The sequence below is a fragment of the Etheostoma cragini genome, chromosome 5 (assembly GCF_013103735.1).
Source record: "Etheostoma cragini isolate CJK2018 chromosome 5, CSU_Ecrag_1.0, whole genome shotgun sequence".
Lineage (NCBI taxonomy): Eukaryota > Metazoa > Chordata > Actinopteri > Perciformes > Percidae > Etheostoma > Etheostoma cragini.
The window spans coordinates 5,515,609-5,543,490 of NC_048411.1; the positions used below are offsets into that span (position 1 = coordinate 5,515,609).

Below are 27,882 nucleotides of genomic sequence, written 5' to 3' on the forward strand. Positions count from 1 at the left end.
CTAGGCGACGGTGGACCAGCAGGCTGTGACCCACTTCCTTTGTGCCTTCACTTTACCAGCTCAAGAGGCTTTGTTTGCAATCATTCATCACCAATGCCCCGCCCCCGATATCCTAACCTCATCTCAACCCCTTCAACCCCCACTCATACACAGACACACACATGGGCTTATAATACATCCATGCACACATGTTGCTATATCGTGTGAGGGCCTTTACTGAGTTAATTCCTGAACCTAGCCTCATAAAGTAGTTTGCAAATATTTTTCAGTTTGGTTTATTTGACCTGACCTTTTCCCTCTGTGGAAAATACACACATCAATTAGCAACACCCAATTTAATTTGTCTGTCGTCTTGACCCTGTAATTCCAAACATTCCATGAGTGAGGTCCAGCTGATGGACATGTTTGATCCAAGTTCTTAATTTAATATTTTAGCCTCTTCTTGGGACTAGATACTATACCACCTTCATCTTTGAAAACAACTTGAAGCAAAATAACTTATGTTAGTCACATTCTTTCCAAATTAGCCTGGAGCAATAGAACTTCAGCCTGATGGATCTGTGAAGATGAGGGATAACTAACTGTTGACGCCAGTGAGACATTTCTCATGTCATGTGTACAGCTTGTCATGGATGCAAACAACTACAAATCAATTACCATTACACTTGTTTATCTTGGATATTTTAATTAATCTATATTGGTAAAACCTACAATAAATGCAATGAAGTCAGCACAATTAAAATATTCAAATAAAGTAATTGTTGTCTACCTTAAATTGCAGCAATTGCAGTAACGTTAGTGTATTTTAGTATATCAATTACTTTTCACAACTGGCATGTGGACTGTATTTTGAAGACAACAAAATGTATCAAATTAAACAAAAAACTATTAGCATGCAACACCGATAAATACTTCACTTATAGCCTATAAAATAAGTGCATGACGGAACCATGAACATTGCTATGTCAATGCGTGACACAGTACCTTTAGCGGTTTTGAACATAATTGTAACGTTGCTAACATAGAATTTGGGGGGAAAAAACTAACCGTACTTGGAATGGTCGGAATGACAACGTCGTCAGTTTAGTATGAAAAGCTGAGTCGCTGCAACCACTTAATTAATGTAAGGCTACATAAAGCTGAGTGTGTGTACCGTTAAGTTTTTAACAACTATCGCTAGCTAGCTCAAAGGCTAGCATTGCATTAGCTTGCTAAGGTGCAGCTGTAGGGAATTAAGTAGTCTACATGTAGACTTACCACCTGAATGGTCGGTTTCGGCCTGTAAGACTCATAGGAAGTTTAATTGACGGACGAGCTAGCGTAAGTGAGCGCTGTTGCATGCATTTTCAGGTAACGTAGACCTACACCTACCTAACCCTAACCCTAACCCTAACCCTCACCCATTCCCAAAAGAGTAGCCTAACATTTCTATTTAAACATAAAAATAGAATTGACTTACCGTAAAAGATGAAATATAACGCGTTAAGTTACATTTTTTACAACCTTATTAGGCCTAGCTACATGGATATTGTTCGAGGGATAGCGGTGACGTAAACCTTTTGTATCTGGAAAATTTGCTTAACGTTACAGGTAACCTACATTGACTAGAAACCACATGTTACCGTCATCGTAGTTTTCTCTAACAGTTTAAACAGGTTCTTATTTAATATGGGCTTAGGGCAAAAAACCTTGTCAAATTTTTCATTTGGTGCATCGGTTTATGCAAAATGTAAATTCATGGGGTTTTACAAACATCACAGTTTGTTCTTGTTTTATCATTTCTGACGATACAGATGGAGCATCACTTAAAAAAACAGTCCTCATCTCTTCACGTGCTCATTTACTGGATATGTGCGAGAAGCACCAAAATATGGCGCTATCATTTTCAACCAATGGGCTGGCAGTTTGTAACAGGTTGTAGCAGGCGTCACTGTGGTGGGAACGCGCATTCAAGACGGGAAAGCGGTTGAGGAGGCATCGGGATCGCGCTCATCTGTTTGGCTGGCAAATGCCTCCGGTGTAACAGGCCGATCATTATGGGAGAACCAGGATCCCGAAGCGGGATGGACCCTGACCCACCGACCGCTGCGCAGAGATTATCAAGGCGGTTTATACCGGGATAAAACATTGTGTGTGTCCAATAGCAAACAGCCAGTGAGCTACAGAGAAGGCGGTGTTTGCTGGGATTCAATCTCAGCCAGAGTCGCGGCTGGTAGCTTAACTAGGAGAGAGGGACGAGGAAACTAGGAAGACAGCAGTTTGCAATATAACTGGATCCTGTACGAAATTGCTAGAATGATGGATGAACTGTCGATTACAAGCTGGTCCGGTCAGCACAACCCTGTCAAGGCAGGGTGGGTTCATCCGGAGTAAAAATCTGTCGGCTCTTATCTGTCGGCTTCTTCTCCGCCGGGAGGCGATGTCCACTTTCTGCCTAAACCTGCAGACGTCCGCCGTGGTTTCAGCACCACAGGAGCTGGACAGCGACTGTATGGATCCCCGGGAAAGCCCCGCCGCTCATGAGCCCGGCGGTTTTCAGAGCCACCCGTTGCCGCACGCCGGGTCCGGAGGCCTCGGAATGGCCTTGGAGGAGGAACTGGCCATGCTTACTGGGGACCGGGACGACATGGAGGAGCTGTCGGACCTAGAGACGCCTGCGGTGGGGCATAACGCAGACTTGCTGTCGCTCTTCCGTCAAAAGGAAAAAGACTTGGTTTTAGCTGCTAAACTCGGCAAAGCGCTGTTGGAGAGAAACCAAGACTTGACCAAGCAATATGAGAAAATGCACAAAGATCTCAACGAGAAATTAGAGGTAAACTAAGGGAAGAATATAAAACAGAAGTTTTTACTGGTTTGTCTTCAAAATGCCTAATCCTTTAATCAAGTATGAGCCTTCACAATGTAAACAAACTCAAGAGGATGATAACCAATGTTGCCTGGGGAGCTCCACATTCAAGCTGCCAAAGACAGAGGGTTTCACCTTGCATGATTCTCTTGGTAGCGCAGTATTGTATCTAATGTGCTATAAACTGGCACTGGTTACATAGCGTGAATTGAAACTTGTGGGTCATTCTAATCTAAAGACAAAGTTAACTACACTCTTTCTGTAACAGCCAAGCTGAAAAAGGTGTAGCATGTTCTGAGTTATTTCACCTCTCAGGTTTTGTTCTTGTTGTTTTCAGAATCCTTCACACAAGCCAACACGTGGCCTGAGGAAAAACACAAAGACTAATCCTGTTGCTGTCCAGGGCCTTCTGTATCTACTGTACATCTGTTCAGTCCTTTGATCCATATTTATATTCATGTTGCAGCTCAGAGAAATAAGCTGCCTCTTAATATCAAATTCTTCTTATTATTGATGTTGTTACAGTTTTTGATACCGTATTTTAACAGAGCTTGACTTGGTTTTCGGAGGTTGTTTTGATTCTCTTTGATCTCTGCTTTTGTCTGGGAAAATACTCATACATGAAAATTGTGGCAGATACAGATCAAACAGATGCCTGCTGTTTCAGCCTTGGACATAGCCATGACAACAACCCCCATTCCAACTCTGGCAACCGCTGGTGATGCAGTGCATCCGTCCACTGTTCATTGCCCTCTAGAGAAAAGAAAAAAGCATCCTATTATCTGAACTGTCACTCCCGGAGCTAAGGAAACAACTCGTTCAGTTCAAAATTATATAACTATATACTACTATATCCTTGCACCAGATTAAACCAATGCTTTCATTTTAGGCAATTGTAGTTGCAGTACTTTTTTGAACTTGTTTGTCTTACTTAACGTCATATGTTTTCATATTACTGTAATGCTAAATGCATAGTAATGACAAAGGGACATCATCAGCAACGAAAATAAGTCTGACTTTTGCATAGATGGTAAAAGAGGTGGGACCTGCAATTTTGGCCCTCGAAAAAAACCTGATCCTTAATCCTTAACTTTTTTTTACTTTTAGTACAGTGACTTTTTTCCAAGGATTGAGTACATACTTTCTCACTCTGGTGCAGCACCCGCATCTTTGTGAATTATCTGACTTTGACCCACCTTCCATAATTTCGTTGGTGCTCATGTTCTTAAGTAAAGGTAATAATGTACATCACATCCAAGCAAATTAAGGTTAAACCGTACCACCCTCTCCCCCCTTGTCCACATGCAGCACTTGGAGCAAGAGAAGCATGAGTTGCGTAGGCGTCTGGAAAGTCGAGAGGGGGAATGGGAGGGCCGTGTTGCCGAACTGGAGACGGACGTCCAGCAGCTGCAGGGTGAGCTGGAGCGGCATCAGGTCCAGCTGAGAGAGGCTGACAGAGACAAGACCAAGTCCATCAGCGAGCTCTCCGAACAGAACCATAGACTGCTGGAGCAACTCAGTAGGGTGAGCAGCATTGTGTGTGTGTGTGTGTGTGTTTGTGTGTGCTTGTGTGTGCTTCAGTTGTGCTGCTTCCGGAGGGCTGGGCCAATTTGCATGTATGCTTTAATTAGTCTGGGCTTTAAGTCACTGAGTCACATGGTCCTAATGCTGCTTTTAGCAACATTCCACTCAGTGTGTGTGTGTGTGTGTGTGTGTGTGTGTGTGTGTGTGTGTGTGTCTGTGTTTAGTATGTCAAACTGACCTGGGCTCTGGGCCACTTAGACCAGTTGATGTCTGCCTGGTTGACATCACATAAGATGCTCAGCCAAGTGATGATGATGAGTGATCAGGATGATCATCATCTACCTCCATTCAGTCTGGCTCCCTCGAACTTCACCTGAATTATGCTAACTCATCAAAATGAAAGTGGCGCTTTCGGGTCTTATATTGAATAATTTAGAATGAGTGGATCACACACTTATGCAATAGCACTCTCTATATTGGCAGGTAAATTGAGTGCAGTAAATATGACAAGCAGAGTGGAAATGTCCTTTATGAGATATTCAGAGGGACAGATTGATTGATAGACAAATAGATAAAATCACACATACATCTAGCAGTGATCAGGGTTGTCACGAGGACTTGAAGCTACATCCTGGTTAATGTTAAACACTGTACACACGTCAGGAGAAACTAAGATTGGCAGTAGTTGCAGATTGATGGAGCTAAGAGGGCTAGAGTTTGTAGCTACAGTTGATTAATGCCTTTCTAAGGAGTTTAGTGCAACACATCAGTCTGCTCTATATACACAAAACAAGACACTTGTCTTTATCCATACAGAGTGGTCAATTCAGTGTAACAATACAGCACTGCAAAAACTGCATCTTTGTGAAGCCTTCAGTGTAAATCTAAATAAGACAAAGTAAGAGCAGTGTTTATTTTAGAGATGTTCCGATACCATTTTGTCCTTCCGATACCTATGTAGATACCTGAACTTCTGTATTGGCTGATACTGAGTACCTATTCGATAACAGTGAATTTTAAAATATGTATAATCTTGTTTATTATTTTGACAGCTGTAAACTACTATCCCTGCATGGATGTGATATGATTGCTATCATTGTTGTATGATCTGGCTCAGGTTAAACCCTTTGTAAAACATGAACAAACACATACAGAGAATGAATGCCATAGAACCTTTTTTTGTAGTTTGACAGTCATCCACAATGAGAACATAATAAACTATTTAATAGTATATTTATAAACTATATTATATTTTCTTTCGGGCTTAGTTAAGTGGTATCAGATTGGTGCATAGGCTTGCATACCGGCTGATACTGACACCATTTTAGGCTGTATCAGAGGCACTGATGCTGACATCGGTATTGGAACAACTGTAGTTTATTTAACTATATAACTTTTTGGGAATCTTTGAGACTATAGTCTGAGACAATGGTATTATTGGCCTGGATTATACCTTTCGTTTTCTTGTTAATTTATCCACGTTCTGTCCCTTCTGTGGTAGGGATGTAACAATACATCTCACGATTCAGTACGATACACAATATTAAATTCACGATACAATTTTCTTATGTTTTTAACAGAATGGGTTGCGGACAAATGACTGAAAGATTCACATTTATTTATTTAAACTGTGCAAAACAACATAATGTGTCCTCTTTTCAAACAGAATTGTGCAACTGGACTGAAATTGTATAAAACAACGTTTTATACAACTAAGATGACGTAGCGACATCTAAAAAATCTGAAGTAGATTACACCCTAGGCTGTTTAATAAATTGCATCGCAAATCTCTAGTTTTATTTTTATCTCAAACGGTTGTAATCTATCCACATTTATACCGCTTTTAACCAATTTATGATGCTTCTTTTCAACATTGTCACTATGCATTATGTCAGATTTCCCAAACTGTGTGGTTGAGAAACTACATACCACTCCAACACACTTTACAATTGATGATACAGTAATGAGCTTGCTTTCCAAGAGCAGGAACACACCATGCTGCCTAGCCTGTCAGAGTGATACACAGTAAACACCTGGAAGACTATTATAACAACTTTGAGTAAGGGCCGTAAACAGAGGCATCAGAGTATGTTCAGCTGCCAGGTAGGCTAGCAGTAGGTGCCAAGGCTATTTCAGGGTGCCCTAGAGCTGCGCATACAAAGGTTGACATGCATGTACAGGTGCTTTGATATCCCCGTCAGCACTTGTGTCTATGGTGACGCTGACGCTGTGTTGTTTCCCTTCCTGGGAGAAGATAGGATCTGCTGCCAGCCACACACTGTTCAGGGAGGAGAAGGCTCTGTGTGGTCGATTCTAACCCCCAACTCAACGCTGTTCAGAGCAGCTGTCCTCTCATCTTAATCAGATTAAATTAGTTTCCTGCCCCATCTTGCCCCAACACCATCATCACATTGCAATCAAGGACTGCCCTGGACTGGCCAGTCGCTATGGATCTAAGCAAGAGCAAGCACTTAGCATAATTAAACTGCATTTAATTTAATTGAAACCTGAGTGTGGGAATCTATAAAGTTATTCCCTGAAAGTGGTATATTATGTTTTAGGGGGGAGCATATATTGCGGTCTTAGTGACTCAGTGAAAATGTATGAGACTTAATTGACTGCATTGATCCAGATCCACGATTCAAAGAATTGGGCATGCAGAGGAAGACCTGCTGGGTAATAGAATAAACGAGGTCAGCCACAGTGCTCACTTTCTCTCTCATTTTATCCTTCTCCTTCTCTCTGTCCTTCTTGCTTTCTTCTCTCTATCTTTTCTGTCAGTGCTCATTATTAGGCACTGGGCTGTGACTAAGTAACGTTAACTGTTTACAGCTCTGAGTGAATGGAGGGAATGTTAAACTACCCTGAGGAAACCCTGCAGAATTGAGGTCAGTGGAGGCCTGCTGTTTTCAACTGCCCTCCCTGTTTCCCATGATAGTTAACTCTTTAATCGGAATAGTCTTATTATGTTCTAAACTGGGCCATATGTTGGTTCCTGTAAGAACAGCACATGTTACTACCGTATTGCATGCCTGCTAAAAATCATATTGGCGGAATAGGGGTAGTCGGACAACAGACACCTATTGAGGACAAGGCCAACTGCATCCACAGCCTTTAGGTCGACAATAACACACAAACAAACTTGCTTGTGGCTGATATTGCTACACGACAGTATGCACTGTGTTCATCATGGCTATGGATTAATAATCAATGAGCAAATAAATTAATACATACATTTGATAAATCATCAGAAATGACTACAAGTAGACATAAAGACATTTATTTTATTTCCAGAATACCAACATTTTTAAATGTATTCAATTATTTTACATTTTATTTGTTTGTTTTATTTTAAATAAGCTAGTAATTTATTTATTTACATAATATTATATATCAATTATTATATATATTTCTAAAGCAAACCTTGCAGCCAAAGATTGAAATAATCAAAAATTTGCATTGCCTGTGTCTGCAGTGGGATGACCTTGAGAAGGCATAGGAAGTGATGTCATTCACAGGGTAAAACACAGTGCTGAGGGGATTAGGCTATAATCTCTGCTAATAGCCTTGCCATATGCATTCAGTCAGGAACCAAAACAACTCCAGTCCATACTCGACTTAATTAATAACAGCAGGTTACTAAGATATTTGGACAAAGAAGATCTAATATTGCAGTTCGTCACGTCTTATCCTGGCCGGACACAGGTTATTGTGGTTATTCCACTTTGGGTGTGGGTGTGTGTATTTGTGAGTGAATATTCCAATACATACAACTGATACAACTTTACATCTTATTAAATACACCCAGAGAAAATAGGTTCCCATTGATCCAGGAGTAGAGCCCAGGAGGTGTGTGCTGGTCTGTATGGGTCTTGATGGCGAGAACAGCCAATCTCCTCAAGCTTAATCTGATCAGAGTGAGCCAACAGGAAAGGACCTTTCTCTAATTACATTACCACACATGATCAAAGAAGGCTGGTTGTTGCACTGACTCCAGTATATGTGTCTAACTGGATGTTTTACGGCCATGATAAATTCAACTTTCCTCAACCTCTAGAATGTACTTAATTAAATGTTGAAAGCAGCCTCCAGTGACTCATCAATTTTGGTTATTTTAAAGAAGAAGAGGAAAAACGTAATTATTGGTCACATACAATCAAACTGTACAATGTAGTGAAATTCAATCCTTGCATTTAACCCATCCTAAGTATCAGGAGCAGTGGACAGCCTCGCGCATTTGAGGAGTGATTCAATTTTTTTTAACAAACAAAGTAAAGCTTTAGTGTGTAACTTTTTGATATTTATAATCGTCCATTACATTCAATGGGGTGCGCGATCACAGAAGGCTTATAACATGTGCACTCACCAACATGGGAGGCGACAGAAACCAAGAAGCTAGCTGTAATATTTATAATGACAAAGGCAGAATGGATGCATTCTTTGTTGTGTCTGGTCTCATCAGTACAGTATGTCCACTTCACACTCTGCAAAGGATTCAGTTTCACACCTCCTTTTACAACCTCTAACCAGAGTTGAACACAGCCCCTTGGCATCTGTCCAGCCATCAGCTTTGTTCAGTCACTGGAGCGCATAACGTCTGCCTTCCATCAGCCCAAGGTGGCTGTTGCTCTCAGGATCAGCTGTCTGATTGGCACTAGTTTTTGCTCTCTGTATTTGTTATGCAACCGTTTGGGATTGCCCATCCTTCATAAGTCTAGACAAGGCAGAGCTCTGTGAAAGTGACTAAGGAAAATACCAGAAGCTTTGAGACCACATCTTCACCAATCCCACTTTTCCCTGGTTGCTATGCCAACCAGAGTGACATGCAAATTGAAACTCCATGTGTTGTTACCATGGGAATGTGCTTTACAGAATGGCACGAGGACACGGCTAGTTTGATGCTAGTCTGCGTCACCAAAGCCCTGTGATGCACCTGCAGTCACATTTGTTAGATCATGTTCCATAGCCACATACAGCCACCAACTGAATCAACAGGAGTGATCTATACTTTTCAATATTCACATTTAAAATTCACATAAATGTCAAAGGAAAGACGCTGTAAAGAAGCGTATCTCTCTGCTGAGCCCTACTTTTCTGCCCTTGATTCTCTCACAGCAGTCCAATATGCCCCTCTTGTTTATGCCATGCTGATAATGATTGATCTGGGATCTGAGGAATTGATGTGCAGATAAAGTGAGTCTCTGTAAATCAGGCAGTCTGTGGTAAACTCTTTTTTTTTTTACATGAACTCAAATCTTACAGCATATAGGGCCAATGGGTCACATGTCACATTACCACTCTGACCTGCACTGGCCTTCACTGACTGTACAGCTGATTTCCACACAGAGGAGACAAGATCATGCAGCTGACAGCTGGTACATAGAAACTCACATCTGGCTGTCATAACAGAGACTTTAGATCATTGTCTAGTTATTTGGGCTCTTCTGCCTCAATGTTTGCCTGAACTCTAAAATGGCTTAGCCTTGAAGGAAAACAGACGATGCACTGGACAACATTTATTTTTGAGAACTTTTTTCTTTGTATTTACAGTGATCATAATATGCTCATTTTCTGGTTTATAATTGTATTTTGAGGTTTTACAAGAATAGGTTTACATGGTTTAATTTTCAACAAACACCATATTTCGTACCGCACATTGCTTTAGCTCCTTTTTCCCCCTGTGTGTTGAGCTCTCTGTTTTAGCTACAGAGTGAGGCACCTCACTTCTTTGTTGGGAGTCGCACATGCGCAGTACCTAGGTGAGGACTACTAGCCAGTCAGAAGCAGAGTATGAGTGTGTGCCACGGTAGCAGCTAGGCAACATTCTAATGTGTGTTACAAAGTGACGCACGTTTGTCACAGAAGTAAAGGCTGGACTAAAATACAGCTGTTTGGAGCAGTTGGTGAACAGTGTTTTCTGTTGGAGATTGTAAGTCCCTTTGAGGGGGGGGCTTTGGGCTTTTTCACTTTGTAAATCTATAGCACGCACAAAAAAGGTGTGTATTTTTTGCAAACAAATATTTTTATTTGGAACATTTCAAATTACAAACAATATGCTGAGACAGAAGAATGCATCCCAGGACCAAGAAAACACAGAGAGGAAAGATGGGAAGGGGGAAGACCTAATAAAAACAAAACACTAAGAATGATGTCTGCAGCTTACATATAAGACATACAAAAACAGACATACACAAACACACACATAAACAAAGAAACAAAAGATATTGACAGATACAGACATCCTAACACAATAAAAAAGGCATGTAATTAGGTAAAGAGAAAAACAGAAAATAATGGCAGGGACGGCTTAAAAGCAAAAATCCAATCAGATGGGGGGACCTTGGGACAAAATCTTATTAAATGGGGGTCCATGGTCTAATTTGTTTAAAGGCCCTTTATGTAAAAAATGTGTAAACTACTGGAGGAGAGTATAGTATGGGACACAAGATCTCCCATACTAATCTGCATCCGTGCAATGTAATCTGTGCAATGTAATAATAAAAATTACACAGTTAACAATATAGTTTAACATAATATAATATAGTAAAGTACAGCAGTATAACTTAAAATATCAAATGCAATACGGTATAGCTTAATATAGTGAAGTAGTCAGGTATGGAATAATACTACATTATAGTATAACATTAATGAATAATTAAAGTACCAAGTATCATAAATTAAAAAGACATAGTTTACAAGTATACAGAGAAATAGGTACGTAGACAGTATATAAATCAGTCCAACGGAGAGGCAATGAATAGGGCGAGGTGGCTGTGTGTATGTGTGTGTGTGTGTGTGTGTGTGTTTGTTGGCTGTTCAGAGTAATGACAGTACTGTATGTGTTGTTCAGTCTGATCGGAAAATGAGCACCTGGAGCACTCAGTTTTAGACCTGGCTGGGATGAATCGGTGGCTGAATGAGCTGTCCATCTGCCACAGCTGTTCATGGAGAGGGTGAGAGGGGTGATCTAGGATGGCTTTGAGTTGTTCTTCAGCCTCCTCTCAGCCACTAACTCCAGATTGCTGCCCACTCCGAATTGGATCCTGTTTAAACACCGACCAAATATTCTCCATAGTATCGAGTATCGAAAAATTCCTTGTCGTGTATAACCAAATTTCAATACCTAAGGAGTCAATATCACGAGCATCATTTAGCCAATAAGCATGCAGCATGCTGCTACTAAGATCTGATAATGCTTATGATTGGCTGTCTAACTTTGCACATTGTAAAGACAGGCCGGAAAAACTCTATGTTAGGCAAGGAGACGGAGTTCAAGCTGTAAGAGCTAAAAATGAATCAAAATAGTTTTGCCGGAATGTGTAAAAATGTATTTAAAACCTATTTTCGTTATTTGGAACCAATATTGAAGTGATGGTATTGGTATAGGTACAGGTATCGAACAGATTTGAACGATACCTACTATACCTATACTCCGGACTGTCCCGTTCCAGCCCGACCATTGAGCTGGCCTTCCTTACCAGCTTGTTCAGTTGGCTGGCCTCACCAGCCTTGTTGCCATTCCTCAGCCCACTGCAGCAAAAGAGAAGAGCAAACAAAATCTCCAGGAGCCTGTTGCACACTCTGTAGGACCTCTGAGTCTCCTCAGGAAGAACTGTCTGTTCTATCCTTTCCTAAAGTTGAAATCAGTGTTGAAAGTTTAGTCCGGTCTTGGACGCAATGGTCCTTGTATAAGTTTACTCTCTCCACTTCCTTCCCCCTGGACGCTAATCAACCACCACCAGCTCTTTGGTCTTGCTGATATTTGGCTTCAGGCGATTGTTGTTGCACCATGTGATGACGCTCTCTATCAATCCTCTGTACTCCTCGTTGTTTTTGCTGATGAATCCAACAATGGAGGAGTCATAACCAATGTTGAACCAGAAGTCTGAGGTGTAAAGAGTGAAGAGGAATGATGCCAGTACAGTTCCCTGAGGTGCGCTGGTGTTGCTTATCACCACTCCAGAGACACAGTTGTCCACTCTGACACACTGTGGCCTGCCACTGAGGTGATCCAGGTTACAGGGACAGAGTGCAGTTGCATCGGCAGAAGCATTTCCTGAATGAGGCAGGGCTGGATGGATTTGAAAGCAAGTTGTAGAACATGACTCACACAGCGCTTCCCTGCTTTTCCAGGTGTTAGAGGCAGTAAGTTCAAGGTATAATAACTACAATGATTCGCATAAACTATTGGCAGCCTTATTTAATTCAGCTCTAATCGATAGACAGGGAAGAGATTTACTTTTACAAGTTTGTGGAAATAATTGAACCACTATCTTTATGGACATTATACAAAACAAGTATAATTTCATTATTATACTATGGCCATATATTACGGTTTTAGTGCTGTGTGTAGTCCTTTCTGAAATCAACACTGGGAGGTGTGTAACTCTTCCACGTTATTGTAGTTAAAAACTCTTTGCAGATATGTGACAACTTCTACTATTGTATTTAAAACATTTTGCAAGGAGAACATTTTGAAGTGTATTGATGTTCTTTAATTCTGGTTTTAACACATTCTATTGTAGGAATAACACAGGGTTACATCCAGAGTGCTGCATTATGAGTTACTGTTCAGAGAGGGGTGCTCCAGAACACACACACACACACACACATACACACACACAGACTTCAACCACCTCGACCAGCTGTGAGGCTCCTCACATCTCTCTTTGAGCTTCTTGGAAGGAGGCAGCAGTTTGCAGTGCCACCTAGAGGCTGTACCTCAGATGGATATTAGTCATCTCAATTTTGACTCGGCAGCCAGTGCAGTTCTGGTTTGTCTTTTAAAAGTCAAAAAATGATGCTGTGAACTCAAATATTTGTTCCATTTCCTACATGTTTTTTACATTTTTACTATATGTTTAAATGTTTAGTCTCCTCGGTAAGCTGTAAGTAGTGAGTGGTTTTAAGGACTTTGTTGTTGCCACGGCAGTGATAATAATGCAAACAGTAGCTTCCTAGGTCCACCTAAGATAACTGATAAACTGAGTCTGCAGCTGGGCTGGATTGCACAAATAATCAGCATTCAGCATTGAAAAATAGTCAAATGAGCATTGACTATTTAAGGGTTATATGGGGCTGCACATGCATTTTTAAACAGGAAAACAGTAGGTCTATGTACAAACACAGTCTATACAGGAATAGACTGTGGAGGGCTGGTTTACAAGTAACTCTTACATCAGGAACACTGAGTACATACTAGTGAACCATATCAGTGTGTTTATGTGTCTATGTGTGTGTCTGTGTGCTAAGACTTGCTATCAGACAATGAGTATCTTGACAAAGAGTTGCTATGCAATCTTTTTAATTATACAGAGCAATTATATAACACTTTAACAATATGTTGTTATTTCAACATCAACATAAACACAAATTAAAGGAGAATATAACCAGTTTTACAGATCTACTGCATATGTTAAAAGAGTTTAGTTTCTTCAGAGGGAGCTGCTGAAAAAAGTCCTCAAGTGATGTCACTTGAGGCAGTGTCAGTTAAGTCTCAAATGGCCAGAACTTCCTCCACAATGCTTCGAAAGAGGGTCTGGCTAGTCCACACAGCATTCCCGGATTGGAGAAAAATGTGCTCTGGTTAATTGGCATTTCTTTAAATCAATCCCAAGCGCCGGACAGAGCCATGGTGCCGCTGCAAAATAGCCTCCGGAAGGAACTTGTTTTGGTGGAACGCGTGTAAGTTGTTTTAGCCGTGCAACAGTAAACTCAGATTGGACAGATAGTCTAGCTAGCTGTCTGGATTTACCCTGCAGAGATCTAAAGAGCAGTTAACCATAGTCGTCAAACATAGAAATCGACCAGCGTTTAAAATTCCAACACAAAGAAAGCGGAGGTAACGGACATCCGGCCAAAAGGAGTGTGATCTGGCGGAATTTCCGGCAACATTGGACCAATCTTGGAAGTGGAATGTTGTGGATATAGACTAGTGAACTGTCATGGTGGTCCTCTTGCATTGTGTCAGTTTTTAGAGCAGGCACATGTGGAGTCTAAATGTGTCTTACTGACCTGTCTGTTTGTCTCCATCCAGGCTGCAGAGGTGGAAAGGCAGTTGTCCACTCAGGTCCATTCATTACGGGACGACTTCAGGGAGAAGAGTATGTCTACAAGCCAGCACATGACTCGACTAGAGACTCTACAGGCTGAGGTGAGCTGCTATCAGTACCATTTTTTCCCTTTCTATTCATATACTAAATTGTACTTTTCGGAGTGCACATAGCTTCAGCAGTCACACACCAAAAGCTTAAAAAAAAAAAAAAAGTTTAAAAGTGCAGCTAGGCACTTTTCATTTCCAGAATAATGTTGCTGTTTGCAGTTATTGGTAACTCAGCGAGAAGAGTGCCTAGGGTGACAGCGGATCCAATGAAAAGTTTAAGCAAGACTATGCTTTTGAAAGAAGTTTTAATAGTCCCATATTGTCATATATGTCTTTTTATAAAGCTGGTTAACGTGCTACAAATATAAATACAGTGAAATTATCATAACGCTTAATTCACAGAGAAATGCAAACAGCCCATAATCAGAAACTGAGCTTTTGTTGTGTTGTAATGTAATAACTATACTATAAATAGGTACAAAGTGTACAAAGTGCTGCTACAGTGCCGTTACAGTCGTTTCCCAGCTGCAATGACAGTAAAAAGACTCCTAGAGCGCAAATGCGGAACACTGACCAATAAGAGCAGATAGGTCTTATTTGGGAGGGTTGCTTAAAGTGACAGGTGGTAAAACTGAGCGTTTTAGACAGAATAGAGTATATTCAGTATAAGAAAATTATTGAGTTTTTATAAACATTAAAGCATGTAAACATGTTCTAGTAGAAACCCAAAATACAAGTATGAACCTGAAAATGAGCATGACATACACCTTTGATAGTTGAATTCTTTAGTAATAATAACACAGCCCTTTTCAATTTAATATACTCAGGAGTTTTTGCAAGCGTTTTTCTCAGGAGTTATTACGGTTTTCTGCTTACTCAGTCTGGTAGGACCATAAGCTAATGGTGGCTAATGCTAGCTCACGTTGGCAAACTTTAGATAGACATTACTGGGTAGCTGACTTTACCAAGGCAGTTATCTTATTTTGACTCTTTTCAACTTGTGTTCCTGTTGTATTATGTTTACTGTTGTTCGGCAAAAGGTACATGGCCTCGCTTTAAAGTCAGTGTTTTGGGTAAATAATTAGTGGAATGCTTTTCCAGTAAAGGGAAACTTAACTATTGGATGGTTTTCTCCTCTCATCCACCATGCAGTGTTTATTCTGTCAGGTCAGGAGTGGGATTACTCTCAAACTACTTTTCTTCTCTTTCTGTAATCTTTATATTTATCTCTCTCTTCACCCATTCCTCTTCCCTTCCCCCTCCTTCCCTCTTGGTTGGAGCAGCAAGGGCTAGAAGTGAGTGGTTATTGAACGCTGTCTGTTGGTCAGACTGCATGCTGCATGTAACGCCATGTAAAAAAATTGAAACAAGGATTGCACCATTGTTTTCTTTTTAATTTACAATTGAATATACTTTAACCAATTAAATTAGTCTACGATAGGCCAAAATACTGTCATTACATAGGGTATATTATTGAATGTCATGCTAATTAAAATACTTAAAACTCAAGACAAACATCTCAGCATTTTAAATTGAATGCCGTACAATATTCAAAAACTTATGTTGTCACCTAAAGTATGTAGCTATTTTGACATTTCCATATCTGTTTGGCAATCCCTGTTTCATGAGACCAAGCATGAAAAACATGCTTGGTTGTCAGAGCTTGAGTTGTGTTGTGATGTCAGCTGTGTCCTGTATGAAATCAGCCAGAGAAGTAATGAATAAAGGTACTGTTAGAGCACAACAACAAATCAGTTTTCCCCCGTAGCTTCACTTCAAAGTCAGGCAGAAAACACCCAGACTGCAGAGCCTGTGCTATAATTGGGAGAAAAGGCAACCGCTCTATATTTAGCTGAGATACTGCAATGTCTGGGTGCTCCCACTTTTCCAACGCTTTGCTTTTGTATGACATGTGCCGATGACTAACGGCTTTTTGCCCTATATGTGTGAAGGAAGAGGCTATAGCGGCCCCAAAATATCCAGAACCTGGCAATGTGGATGCTCATATGATGATAAAAACAACAGATCCACATGTAAGCCTCCACATTGTTAAGTAGGTTACCAGATGTAGGTCAAAAGCAGGAGGGATGAAAATGAAGAACTGATGTTTGTTTAACGGGGAAAGCTGCTCAGGCAGCTACAAGGGGAAACAATTCATAAGAAACACGTGTTGCTGCATTGCTAGCCTTCAGTAAAAGGCTGTTACACATGCATGGTAAGATATCAATTTTTGTGGAGTCGCGAACATATCACCAAGACATTCCTGAAGACAAGGGTGGCAACTACGCCTACACCCGTGCTAGGCAACAGACATTCTTTAGGCCAGTGGGAGTACTTTTTAATCTTGTGTAAGACCCCAGCTTGCCACAGAGTCAGGAAAAATACCACATTTAACTACCCATCTGTCCGCTATCCACTACGTAATTGAAACAATCCTCAGTTTCAACAATGAATTACTATTTTTCAGCGGCGCGGTAACTAACTGGTGCTGTTTGACACGTTAGATTAAGATGCTGTCGGAGAGGAAGATGGAGCTGGAGCGCCGCGTGAACGCCATGCTGTCGGAGAATGAGCTGCTGCAGAATACAGTGGAGGACCTCCGAGAGAGGACGCTGGTGTTGGAGAGGCAGTCTCACACGAAGGACCTACAGGTACAGACACATGGACAAAGCTCTGTTAGATATGGAATATTTAAGGAATAGCTACTACCTCTGTAGACACTGTGTGTAAATGTTCTTCTACAGAGCTGTTTTAGTGATGACTGCAAGAAGTCGACCCATCAGACCAGGTGCTTCATTTATACTTTGCACTGTTAAATCACAGCTATGTGTCCTCTGGTGTGTGTCCAGTTACGACAGAGCCAGCTGGAGCTTCAGGAGGTTCAGATGTCCCACAGGCAGCTGGCTGCTCGGCTGGAGGAGCTGACGGAGGAGCACAGCCTCCATGGCCTCACCCCGCACCCGTCCAGCCTGCTGTGTGAGATAGAACAGAGCATGGAGCAGGAGGAGCAGGAGCAGGAGCGAGAGCAGGTAATTTCTGTCTGGACCCAATCTAGGCATAGGCATACTAGGCACGTTCCTTGGCCCGGTAAAGGCCAATTTATGCATCTGCATTAAATCAACACCATAGATTCGTGGAGATACAAACCCTACGCCATATTCTTACGTGCATCTCTTAGAAAATGTCACACATCACAGTAATGCACATTGCTCAGCCGTGGCTTTGTAGCGTTGCATTTTTCCCCAACTCATTTCCTTGTTGTCCTTCTCCATAAACAACATGAAATCAATGAGACGGTTAACTTTTCCTGCTACAGCTTCCTCAACGTGGTCAGAAAGCACGGGGGAGACACTATGTTTCTCTCACAATGCCTCTAGAGTCGGTACTCCCTCCAAAGCTAATCACTCGCTCTACCACACACACACATGCCAGCCATGCTATTCTCTAAAAGAGATCGATGCACACATAAACGCATCCTGCACAGGATAAACTTCAGGCCACTTATGTAGGCTATGGTGAAAGCTCTGTGTGGAACCTCCGGAGTACCATAAATCTGACTTAAGAGGAAAAAGTGAAAATACATATATTTTTTTTCCAATCTAACACTTCATTTAAACTTATATTATTAAACTTTTATTATTATATTGTTTTAAAAGAAATACAGTAAAGTAAAAAGCGAAAATTTATTTTCAGTTGTGTATTTTAGCCAACCATAGCGATTACACTAGGCCTACTACTTTTCTGGGATGCTTTCGAGTTTTTACACAAGTTTCTCTCTTTAAATAAGCCTAAATTATATGCATTAAAATACAAACATACCTAAATAAATAAATTAGCATAATAATCATATGGCAGTCAAACGTAATCTTGTTTATTCACCAAATCACAAAGTATTTATTTGGGGGTAGCGGTATCTGGGTCTGGTTACTGCAGTATTGTATTTGATTGAAAAAAACTCCAAAATTGCCGTCAAATACTTTGCTGTGTGTTTCTTTTTTTAAGATAATTTTTGGGGAATTTTAAGTCCTTTATCTCTACAGGACAGCTGAAGATATGAAAGGGGAGAGTGAGGGGGAATGACATGCAGCAAATGGCCGCAGGTCGGAGTCTAACCCGCGGCCGCTGCGTCGAGGAGTAAACCTCTATATATGTGTGCCTGCTCTACCGATTGAGCTAACCTGGCCACTTGCTGTGCAAAAGTTTCTAAACACTCTTCCCCCTGCTTGTCCGTTTAGCTGCGTCTTCAGCTATGGGAGGCATACTGTGAGGTTCGCTCAATCTGCTCCCATCTCCGGGGAAACGACGTCACGGATTCGGCATTGTCCACTGATTCTTCCATGGACGAGTCCTCGGAGACGTCCTCAGCCAAGGATGTGCCTACTGGGAGCCTCCACACCAGCCTGCTGGAGCTACGGAGGCTCACACAGAATCTGCTGGATGGCAACGAGTCCACGGTAATGAACAACACACTGGCAACTAGTCAGCACTGTCAACTAGTTGCGTGTGTTAAGCCTAATTTAGTATTCTATTAGGGAAAACATACTTTTTCGAGTAATTTCAATGCTTTTGAATTGCAGACTGATACTAAAAAGAGCAAAGGACAACAAGTTAGTACTATGTAGATCAGTCAAGTGTAGAATTTGCAGAGCCACATTAACCAGCTCAGACTAGGGGATCCCGAGGCATTCCAAAGCCAGGGTAGAGACATATTCCTTCCACCTAGTCCTGGGTCTTCCCCCGAGGCCTCCTCTCAGCTGGATGTGCCTGGAACACCTCCCTAGGGAGTTGCCCAAACCACCTCAACTGGCTCCTTTCAACGCAAAGGAGCAGCGGCTCTAGTCCGAGTTCCTACCAGATGACTGAGCTTCCCAACCTATCTCCAAGGGAGACGTGAGCCCCCCTCCTGAGGAAACCCACTTTGGCCGCTTGTAACCTTTTCATTAATTCCAATTAATGTTGATAAACTATTATAGATCCCACATGCTTACCTACAGGCTACAAACGTCAAGCGTAGGCTACTGTTAATGCGGGAACCAGCAGAGGGAAATGTCTTTGTCGATTAGGAGACTAGTGGAAATAGAGTGGCAGGTTTTTTGGCAAGAAGAAATGGACCAGTTTCTATTTCTTCCAAGAGGTAAACTGGAAGCCAGTGTTCTTGGTGTGTTCACAGTAACTTTCAGTCCTCCAACAATGTAGTTTTCTTCACCACTATTAGACTCATTTCCTTTCCCATACTGACCAGAATACAGTTGAAAGCTAAGACATATTGTTGGAATTGCTCTTATTTTTCTTAGATGATATCTCAGGCTCAAAACTGTTTTGTAAATAGATTGTTCACTGTGCGTAACCTTTTGATATTACAGAAATAAATGTCTTTTACATTCAAGCCATTGCCAAATGAGTTGCTACAAGGTTAATTAAGACTATCAGGTCCACACAACTCTCTCTGTATTTCTCAGTTTGGCTGAAACAAAGATATTTTAAAGACAGCTTACTCAGTAATACTTTGACACAGTGGAGCCTCTGTGGGCATATTTTCAATAATAACATGTGGGTGGTAACAACCCATATACTGTACATACAGTGGGTTGTGAATTGATGTGTGTTGTGTGTTGAAAGGGCTCGCCGCGGGGTGATGAGGAGGGTCTGGAGGAGCAGACGAGGAAGCTAGGCGAGGAGCTGAGGGAAGTCAGAGAGCTGTACGAAGCCGAGCAGGACAAAACAAGCAGCACTGAAGACAAGGTGCTGCAGCTGCACAATCAGGTACCGCCTTCAGTAACACAACTGAACATGGGATAACATTACAGTGCTGCTCAGGGAAACCCCTGCTAAAGTTGACTAAAAAGAGGAATAAAAAAATCATCTTTTGGAAATTGATCTTGATGTCTTAATTTAAAAATAAGGATAAATCCAACCTTTAAGGGCACCAATTTTCCATGTGAATGAATAATGTATCATAAGTAAATAAATGTTCCTCTTTAAAATACAGGGGGGCATAAGTACAAACCCCCCATGTTAAATTCTTCTATTACAGAGAGAAATGTAATACTTTTTACTCTAGTATATTAATCTGACATCTTTAGTTACTAGTTACTTTACAAGTTAAGACTTTTGCACACAAAACACATGTAGTTTAGAAAATTCGATGTTGTATTAAAAATTAAAAAACAGCCTACAAGTCCAGCTGAAATGTTTAACCGTTAAACAAAACACAATTGTTAGGACAATTTTTAGTTTCTAAAATGTTAGGATTTTATGGCAATTACCTTTTACTTTAAAGTACATTTTCCTGACCCATACTTACATACTTTTACTAAAATAACATTTCCAATGCAGGACTTGTACTTTACTTGTAACAAAGTATTTTACAGTGTAGTGTTAGTACTTTTACTAAAGTAAAGGATCTGAATACATCTTCCAACACTGCTCAACAGTTTGTGTGTCACTGTAAATTTGTTGTATGTTGTTTGTAAAGTAGCACATTGCTTCAACATTTTCTTCTTTCTACCAGGACAGCTCACTCTCTCCTGTGGGTTTAAAATGCCATCTAGCGTGATTTACACGGAAGAAGCTCCACACACATGCACGCACGCACACATGCACACACACGGGTCAGCTGTTCTCCTGGTGGATTGGATAACTGAACATCAGTGTCACACATGAGCACCCCTCTGTATGTACGAATTTATGAGGCCTGCGTCTCACACATCTGTGTCATTCTCCCATGTGACCTGCAGATGGCACTGCTCAATGTAGAGATGTGCTCTCTCCGGGAGGACAACGAGCGGATGAGGACAATGGCTGAAGTCCGAGAACCCAGCGAGCAGCTCCAGACTGCTATCAGAGACAGAGACGACGCCATAACCAAGTAGGATCACATCACATATGCACATGTGCAGATTCTCACAGCCAACAAAACATTCTTCATCAATATCATGTTATAATGTCAGGTTTAAAGGATCATTCTCAACGTGGGTCTTGTGTTAGGTTCTTATTTGTAATATAAACATTGTACTCAATGAGTTCAAAGCTGAAATCTGGGGATAAGGTTACATCCCTTAACGTTCAAAATTTGAGGTAAAAGCACATACAAAAAGATTGCCTTGAGTGATTAAAAGCTGAGAACGATGAGATCTAAAAACATTACTCTCACACAGCTGAGGTTGAAAAACTGTGTGGCTTCCCGGATCCAGATTCCTCTTCCCCCTCACCTGTGATTCCCTTTCTAATCTCCAATTAGCACCCACACACAGGTGCGCAGGTGAAGTAACAACAAACCGTTCACACAGACACACACACACTCACACACTACAAACATAACAACCGTATATATCCAAATTTGCCATTACAGTTATCATAACTGAAAACTACAAGAACAAGACCCAAACTGTAATGAAACTGAATTTTCCTTTACATTTGTTCTTTTTCATCACTTCAACACTACACACACATACATAATGTAACATAGATCGAGATTATGAATAGGGAAACATTCCTATTTATTTGCACCCGATAGTTCCCTTAGCTAAGCATAAAGACTGGAAGCTGGGAAAGTGCTGGCATGGCTCTAACCAAAGCTAACAAAATCTGCCTAAAGATCACTCTTTGACATGTTAATTCTTCCCGGAGGTTATGTGCCGGAATATTTCTTGGCTGGGAGCAGTGACCATGATTATAACCATGATGTGTTAGTTAGTTAATTTGTTAGTTAATTTGGCTGATGTCCGTTTCCTTCCTTTGTGTTGGAATTTTAAACTTTGGTGGATTAATGAGGACTTTAGTAACTATCTGTCCAATCTGAGTTTTCTCTTGCACGACTATTTTGCAGCGACTACGTGCAGAGCTTAGCAACGTCCAGTATGATTGCAATTGATTTAAAGAAACGCCAATAAACCAGAGCACGTTTTACTCCCTTCTAGGGCTGGGCAATATATCAATGTTGTATCGATATTGCAATATGAGACTAGATATCGTCTTAGATTTTTGATGTATCGTAATATCGTAATATTTTAAGTGTTGTCTTTACCTGGTTTTACAGGCTGAATTACAGTAAAGTGATGTCACTTCCTTTAGTTATCATACTGTTCTAGCTGTTCTACTATTTACCTTTACCCACTTAGTCATTAAATAATTTCTGGAGAATATTTATCAAAACTCTCAACAAAATAACATTTTGTTAAAGCACCAATAATCAACCATACAATATCGTCACAATATCGACCTTGAGGTATTTGGTCAAGAATAAGTGGATGGTCTGGCAAAGCGAGACTACCATAAGGCTAGCTGTTTCCCCTTGTCTCCAATCTTTATAGTCAGCTAAGTTAAGTGTCGGCTGAATGTAGCCTTGTTTCCCAGTCTTTTTATCTAATGCGGGGTACACTCCACATAAAAATAAAGCCAATTTTGGAACTGATTCCCCCCTCCCGACAATGGTCAGCAAAGCACTACATTTTTTATGGTTCTAAAGATTATCTTGCCAGATTTTCCTGTCATTTGTATGTTAAGAGTGTTGTTGCTGATCTCACTGATTTCAAATCGCATATTATATACTGTATATAATATAATATATTCAATATTTACCATCCAATATCCTGTTGTGAGTGAGGAACACCTATGCATAAAGAGCTCATACCGCTTATCAGTGGATCCTGAAGGGAGAAAAAGGGTGCAATAAACGGGGAGCTCTTACAGAGCTAATGTCTACAATGCAAACAGAGCATTAGTTAGCTCTAAGGTTAGCTCACACTGTGTGGGGTCTCTTCCATTATCAACATCTGTTGTGGGCCAGGCCCAACTCAGGCGCAAGTAATTGAATAAGCGTATTTACCAAAATGACGAACTCTTCCTTTAAAGAATTATTTTACATTGTCACTGTGAGTTCTCAATCAAAGGTTGTCAGTTGAATGGCGTTTTGAGCTAACATTAGCAATCAAACAATCATAGATAGCTATAACGTTTTTGAAATGATTCCCATCTTCTGTCAGTGTTTCTAAAGATAAAAGTTTATTATTTCATAGATTTTACTAATTTCAGTGTGACACGTTATGCCGTAAACCGTTTAAACCGTCTTACCATGCGCAACTCACATCTGCACTCGACTCACATTGGGCAGTGACATACATTCATCACCATGGTATGATGTCACTAGTTGCTCTGTCTGTGTGTCCTGCAGGAAGAAAGCAGTGGAGATGGAGCTGGCCAAGTGTAAAATAGACATCATGTCTCTGAATAGCCAGCTCCTGGACGCCATCCAGCAGAAGCTCAACCTGTCTCAGCAGCTGGAGGCTTGGCAGGTGGGTCAAAGGTCACAAGCAATAATGTTGGTATAATCACATTTGTCCTTTTGTAGCATTTTGAAACAGCTATTTAAAGGTTATTACATAAATAATGCTGTTCTGTAAATGTAGTTTTTGGATTCTTTTTGTTCATCCAATTTAAGATGAAATTATTAAGCAGACTATTATATAATGTACTGTATGAATGAAATGTAAATTAAATTACACTATTAGAACAGTTTGTCCATTTTTCTTCCCTTCCCAGTAACTTGTGGTTATTATTTTAACACTTATAGAATCGGTGCACATAAAGTACACATAACCACTCCATGACTGTAACTTCAGAGGGTGCGTGTCAGTTGTTTGTCTTTAATGGATGTTCATAAGGAAACATATTACATATCGTTGCTGTCGGGTGGAAACAATTTATGTCCAAAGCCGTTGTTTTTAATTTGAAAACACATTTTATTGAGGGATTTACCTCAGACAAAGTCAGGCAAAATCCCCTCATCACTGTTTAAATATTTGTAAAACACACAGACAGATGTAAAGGGTGACCACTAGCATTGATATTAAAAAAAATTGCAATGACAAAACATGAAGATACAAAGTTACTGCCCAACAATGACATGTAGCCTGAGGACAGTGTGTGTGTTTGTATGTGTGTGTGTTTGTGTGTGTTCCCTCTCTCCCCTCCCTCATCTGTAACTAGCAGCTCTTTCCTCTCTCTTCTCCCTGCCCACAGTTTGCCTCCTCAGGGCTCTTTACTGTTTGGCTCTTGTGGTTTCTGATCTAGTGGCCTTTCTCAGCTTCCGTACCACCCTTTCTCCCCTGTGGTACCCCCCCCTCCTGCCTTAGAGGTGAGCCTGAGCCGCGCCATCTCGCCATTTCACCCAGCATTAACCCAACTATGCTGAGCCATTCCATGCCAAGGTTACCTGACTCAGGAGAGACGCCCATCCCAGCTTCTTTTCTCTCTGAACCCATTCACCACCACAGAGAACCATCCAAACACACCACCCTCTCTCTCTCTCTCTCGCTCTCTCCATACACCTGTGTTACCTAAAGGGTTTTAAGAGATTGGTCCACTGGTCAGCTTACCTGTTGAGAGATGAGAACACAGAAACCAAAAACACCCCCGTATCTCCAATCCATCATAAACTAGGGTGGTGTTTAGTTATAGTAATGCGACTGCTAAGTGATATTAGGTCAGAGGTGTCAAAAGTATTCACGTTTGTTATTCAAGAAGAAGTATAAATACTAGGGTTTAAAAATGTCTTCTGTAGAAGTGTAAACTCAAGCTTTTTATTCAAGTAAAAGTGTAAAAGTTCTGGTTTCAAAACTAGTATGAAAGTAAAAGCAATGTAAGGGAAAAATTTTTTTTCAAGTTAAACAGCAAGTTTTGAAAACAATTAGCTTGTGGTACTTGGGTGTGCAGAGCTTGCAGCGTATTCGAAAGGGATGTAGAAGGATTGGCTAGTTCTCTTAAGTCTCTTTCACGGACATCTTAGTAGGCTACATACGTCTGCTATTGCTATTACGCTTTGCTGGAGTGTGATGTGATTTGTGTCATATGCAGGTGCGATGGACCGCGTAGAAACCAATAGGGTGTCGGAATGGTATATGTTTATACTTCTCATTCAACCGCAATCAAATTCACTTTATCCGGGTGGCACGGTTTATCTGGATAGGTTTTTTCTTTTGAACAATGGCAAGCCGGAATGAAAACAAGCCAAACTGAAATAGGAGTAACGGGGCTATTTTTGGAAGGAGTAGAAAGTACAGATAACTGCATGAAAATGTAAGGAGTAGCAGTAAAACGTCTGCTCTAAAATAATTACTCCAGTAAAGTACATAGATACCCACACTTTCTACTTAAGTACGGTAACAAAGTATTTGTACTTAGTTACTTGACACCTCTGTGTCCCAAGTAAAAAAAAGACATTAAAAAAGTGTTTTTTAATATTCTATGTACATGTTTTAGGCTCACATCACAATTTTGTTGCTAACCTGATTTAATGTACAACTTCTCGGAGCCCCCTGGTGGCTTTATCTCTCTACTACAACCATCCATTGAATAAGTCAAAGTATTTTGTCCAACAGGATGGGAAAGAGAAAAAAAAAACACATCTGCAACACTAAATTGTGTTTTTTTTGTGGACTTTGCTCTGATTTGGCATTTTCTTGGGAATTACTGGATATGTTTTACCTCCTTAGGCCTCTATAAGCTATTCAAATGAATTAATTTGAGAGGAAAAAGACTCTTTTGGCAAACTCTCCTTAATGGCCATAAAACTCCAGGAGAGCTGAAAAGCTGAATGACAGGTCCCTCCTGACTGTGCTTCAACTGGTTGGTGCTTGTGTAGTTAAATTGGTTGAAGGATCAATCCTGCCCACGTCCGCACTGAACACCGATGGTCAGGCTAGCACCTTATGTGGTGGCGCATCATCAGCGTGTGTGTGTGTTTAAATAGGTTAATGAGAAGCACGCTGTAAAGTGCTTCGGCACAGTATAAAAATAACTTTGTGCTTCTTTTTGCACATATTTCTAACAGTTTTTGTTTTAATCAAATTATTATTATTATTATTATTATTTAAAACCTGAGGCCAGGCAGCTGTAAGTAAACAACAAATGATCAGGGACAAAAGGTGATTGTGGTGTCGCTAATCAATATCTAATAGGTAACTTGATCAATGATTCCGATCTCCCTAGAACTTCATATACCACCCCACCTGTGTAACATTTCTCTCCTGTCTTTCTCTCATCCACGTCTGTGCTTATGGCTTTAGGATGATATGCACAGAGTGATTGACCAGCAGTTGATGGACAAGTACCAGGACGAGTGGCGCTCTGCCCCTACGTCCCTGCCAGGGTCGTCCAGGGCCCATGGCGGCCAGTCCTCCAGACGAGCTCACCGCATCTCCGACCGGGACAAGAGACTTTTCTCTTTTTTCAAAAAGAACTGAGCCTCATTGGAGCACAGCAGACAGACAGAGACAGACGAGGCCAGGGACAAGGAGGGAGTGACATCACAGTATCGGGGTAACAACACAGTCAAAGACGGGCAGTGGCACACACTGAGGTTTGGACGGGGGGGGTATTTTGCACTTTATCTGTCCCCTTTGCTGATTAATTGGTGACTGCTGACTAAGATTGACTGACTAAGAATAGTACTTCCCCAGAGGCTTTGGCTTCAGCCCCTCTCATAGAAATCAGTCTTACAGGACATGAACAGGGTCACAAAGTTTACCTCCAAAGAGGAAGGTTTCCTTGTAGTGCCTACAACCATCTCTACTAGTCCACTGCCAACTCTGTAGAGGGGGAACACTATGTACAAACTATTACTGTATGCATCCCAGTTATCAGGCCAAGCAGTCTGGGGAACAACAGGTGGATGTGTGGGACATTGCAGGATTGTAGGAAAAGATGTGGATAGTAGGACAGAGCTGTAGATCAGAACATGACGCTGCAGCCAGCCCACATGGGCTCTCTCAGGTTTATTCATTTGTTTAGGGGATGTTCACAACATGAGGCAACAGAGCTTGAGGCATCAGGATTGTAGTTTGCTGTATATTTGATAAAAAATATTTTTCTTATTGACCGTAATGAAGGTGAGCAAATTGCCCCAGGCCCAAACTTCAAATCAGAGTGAGAAAAAAAACAACTTTAAAGGGCCACGTAAATGATTTAGTATTAGATTTTCAAGTTTGGGGACTTGCAATAGATATATTAAAGCTGCATATGTCTCTATAAACAATGTGTAGTGTGAAAAATACCACTCATAGTCAAACTCTCCGTAAATTATCACCCAACTCTGCAGTTCAGCTCTATGCAGTGACCTTTTTTTATCTCTTTGTTTTTGTTTTACGACCCTTTCGGTTTCCCCCGATTTGTTGGCAGCAGTCAGCTGTTTTCAGCAAAAAGCTCTAATAAACTGACTGCCCTCTACCTGCTCAGGACCAAACGGCTGACGGCTACAGCAAGCATCAAGCTGGAAATAATGGAGCATTTAGCAGCTAAAAAGGCAGATAGATTGGATAGAGAGTAGAACTGCCACAGTAGAAGAATATTGTAAATATTGGCCTTAGAACGTGTTGGGTGGCAAGAAACACGACTCCCAATCATTGCTAAAGTG

The 27,882-nt window shown here is 41.0% G+C and overlaps 1 protein-coding gene across 3 annotated transcripts; it reads left to right on the top strand.

The window, feature by feature from the left end:
- Window positions 1-1,866: 1,866 nt before the first annotated feature.
- Window positions 1,867-27,877, top strand: bicdl1 (BICD family like cargo adaptor 1). Of its 3 annotated transcripts, XR_004656626.1 has the most exons (12): window positions 1,867-2,812; window positions 4,154-4,369; window positions 14,406-14,522; window positions 15,755-15,766; window positions 16,976-17,122; window positions 17,321-17,500; window positions 18,707-18,925; window positions 20,091-20,234; window positions 21,209-21,339; window positions 23,644-23,764; window positions 24,492-24,606; window positions 26,537-27,877. XR_004656626.1 is itself a non-coding variant. In XM_034871701.1 (11 exons), the coding sequence occupies exons 1-11, from the start codon at window positions 2,303-2,305 to the stop codon at window positions 26,711-26,713; spliced, it is 1,974 nt and encodes a 657-aa protein (XP_034727592.1). In that variant the 5' UTR covers window positions 1,875-2,302; the 3' UTR covers window positions 26,714-27,877. The 3 variants fall into 3 exon arrangements, 2 of the variants coding, with proteins under 2 accessions (XP_034727592.1, XP_034727593.1); XM_034871701.1 differs by lacking the exon at window positions 24,492-24,606 and having other exon boundaries at window positions 1,875-2,812; XM_034871702.1 differs by lacking the exons at window positions 15,755-15,766; window positions 24,492-24,606 and having other exon boundaries at window positions 1,879-2,812.
- The last annotated feature ends 5 nt before the right edge of the window (window positions 27,878-27,882 follow it).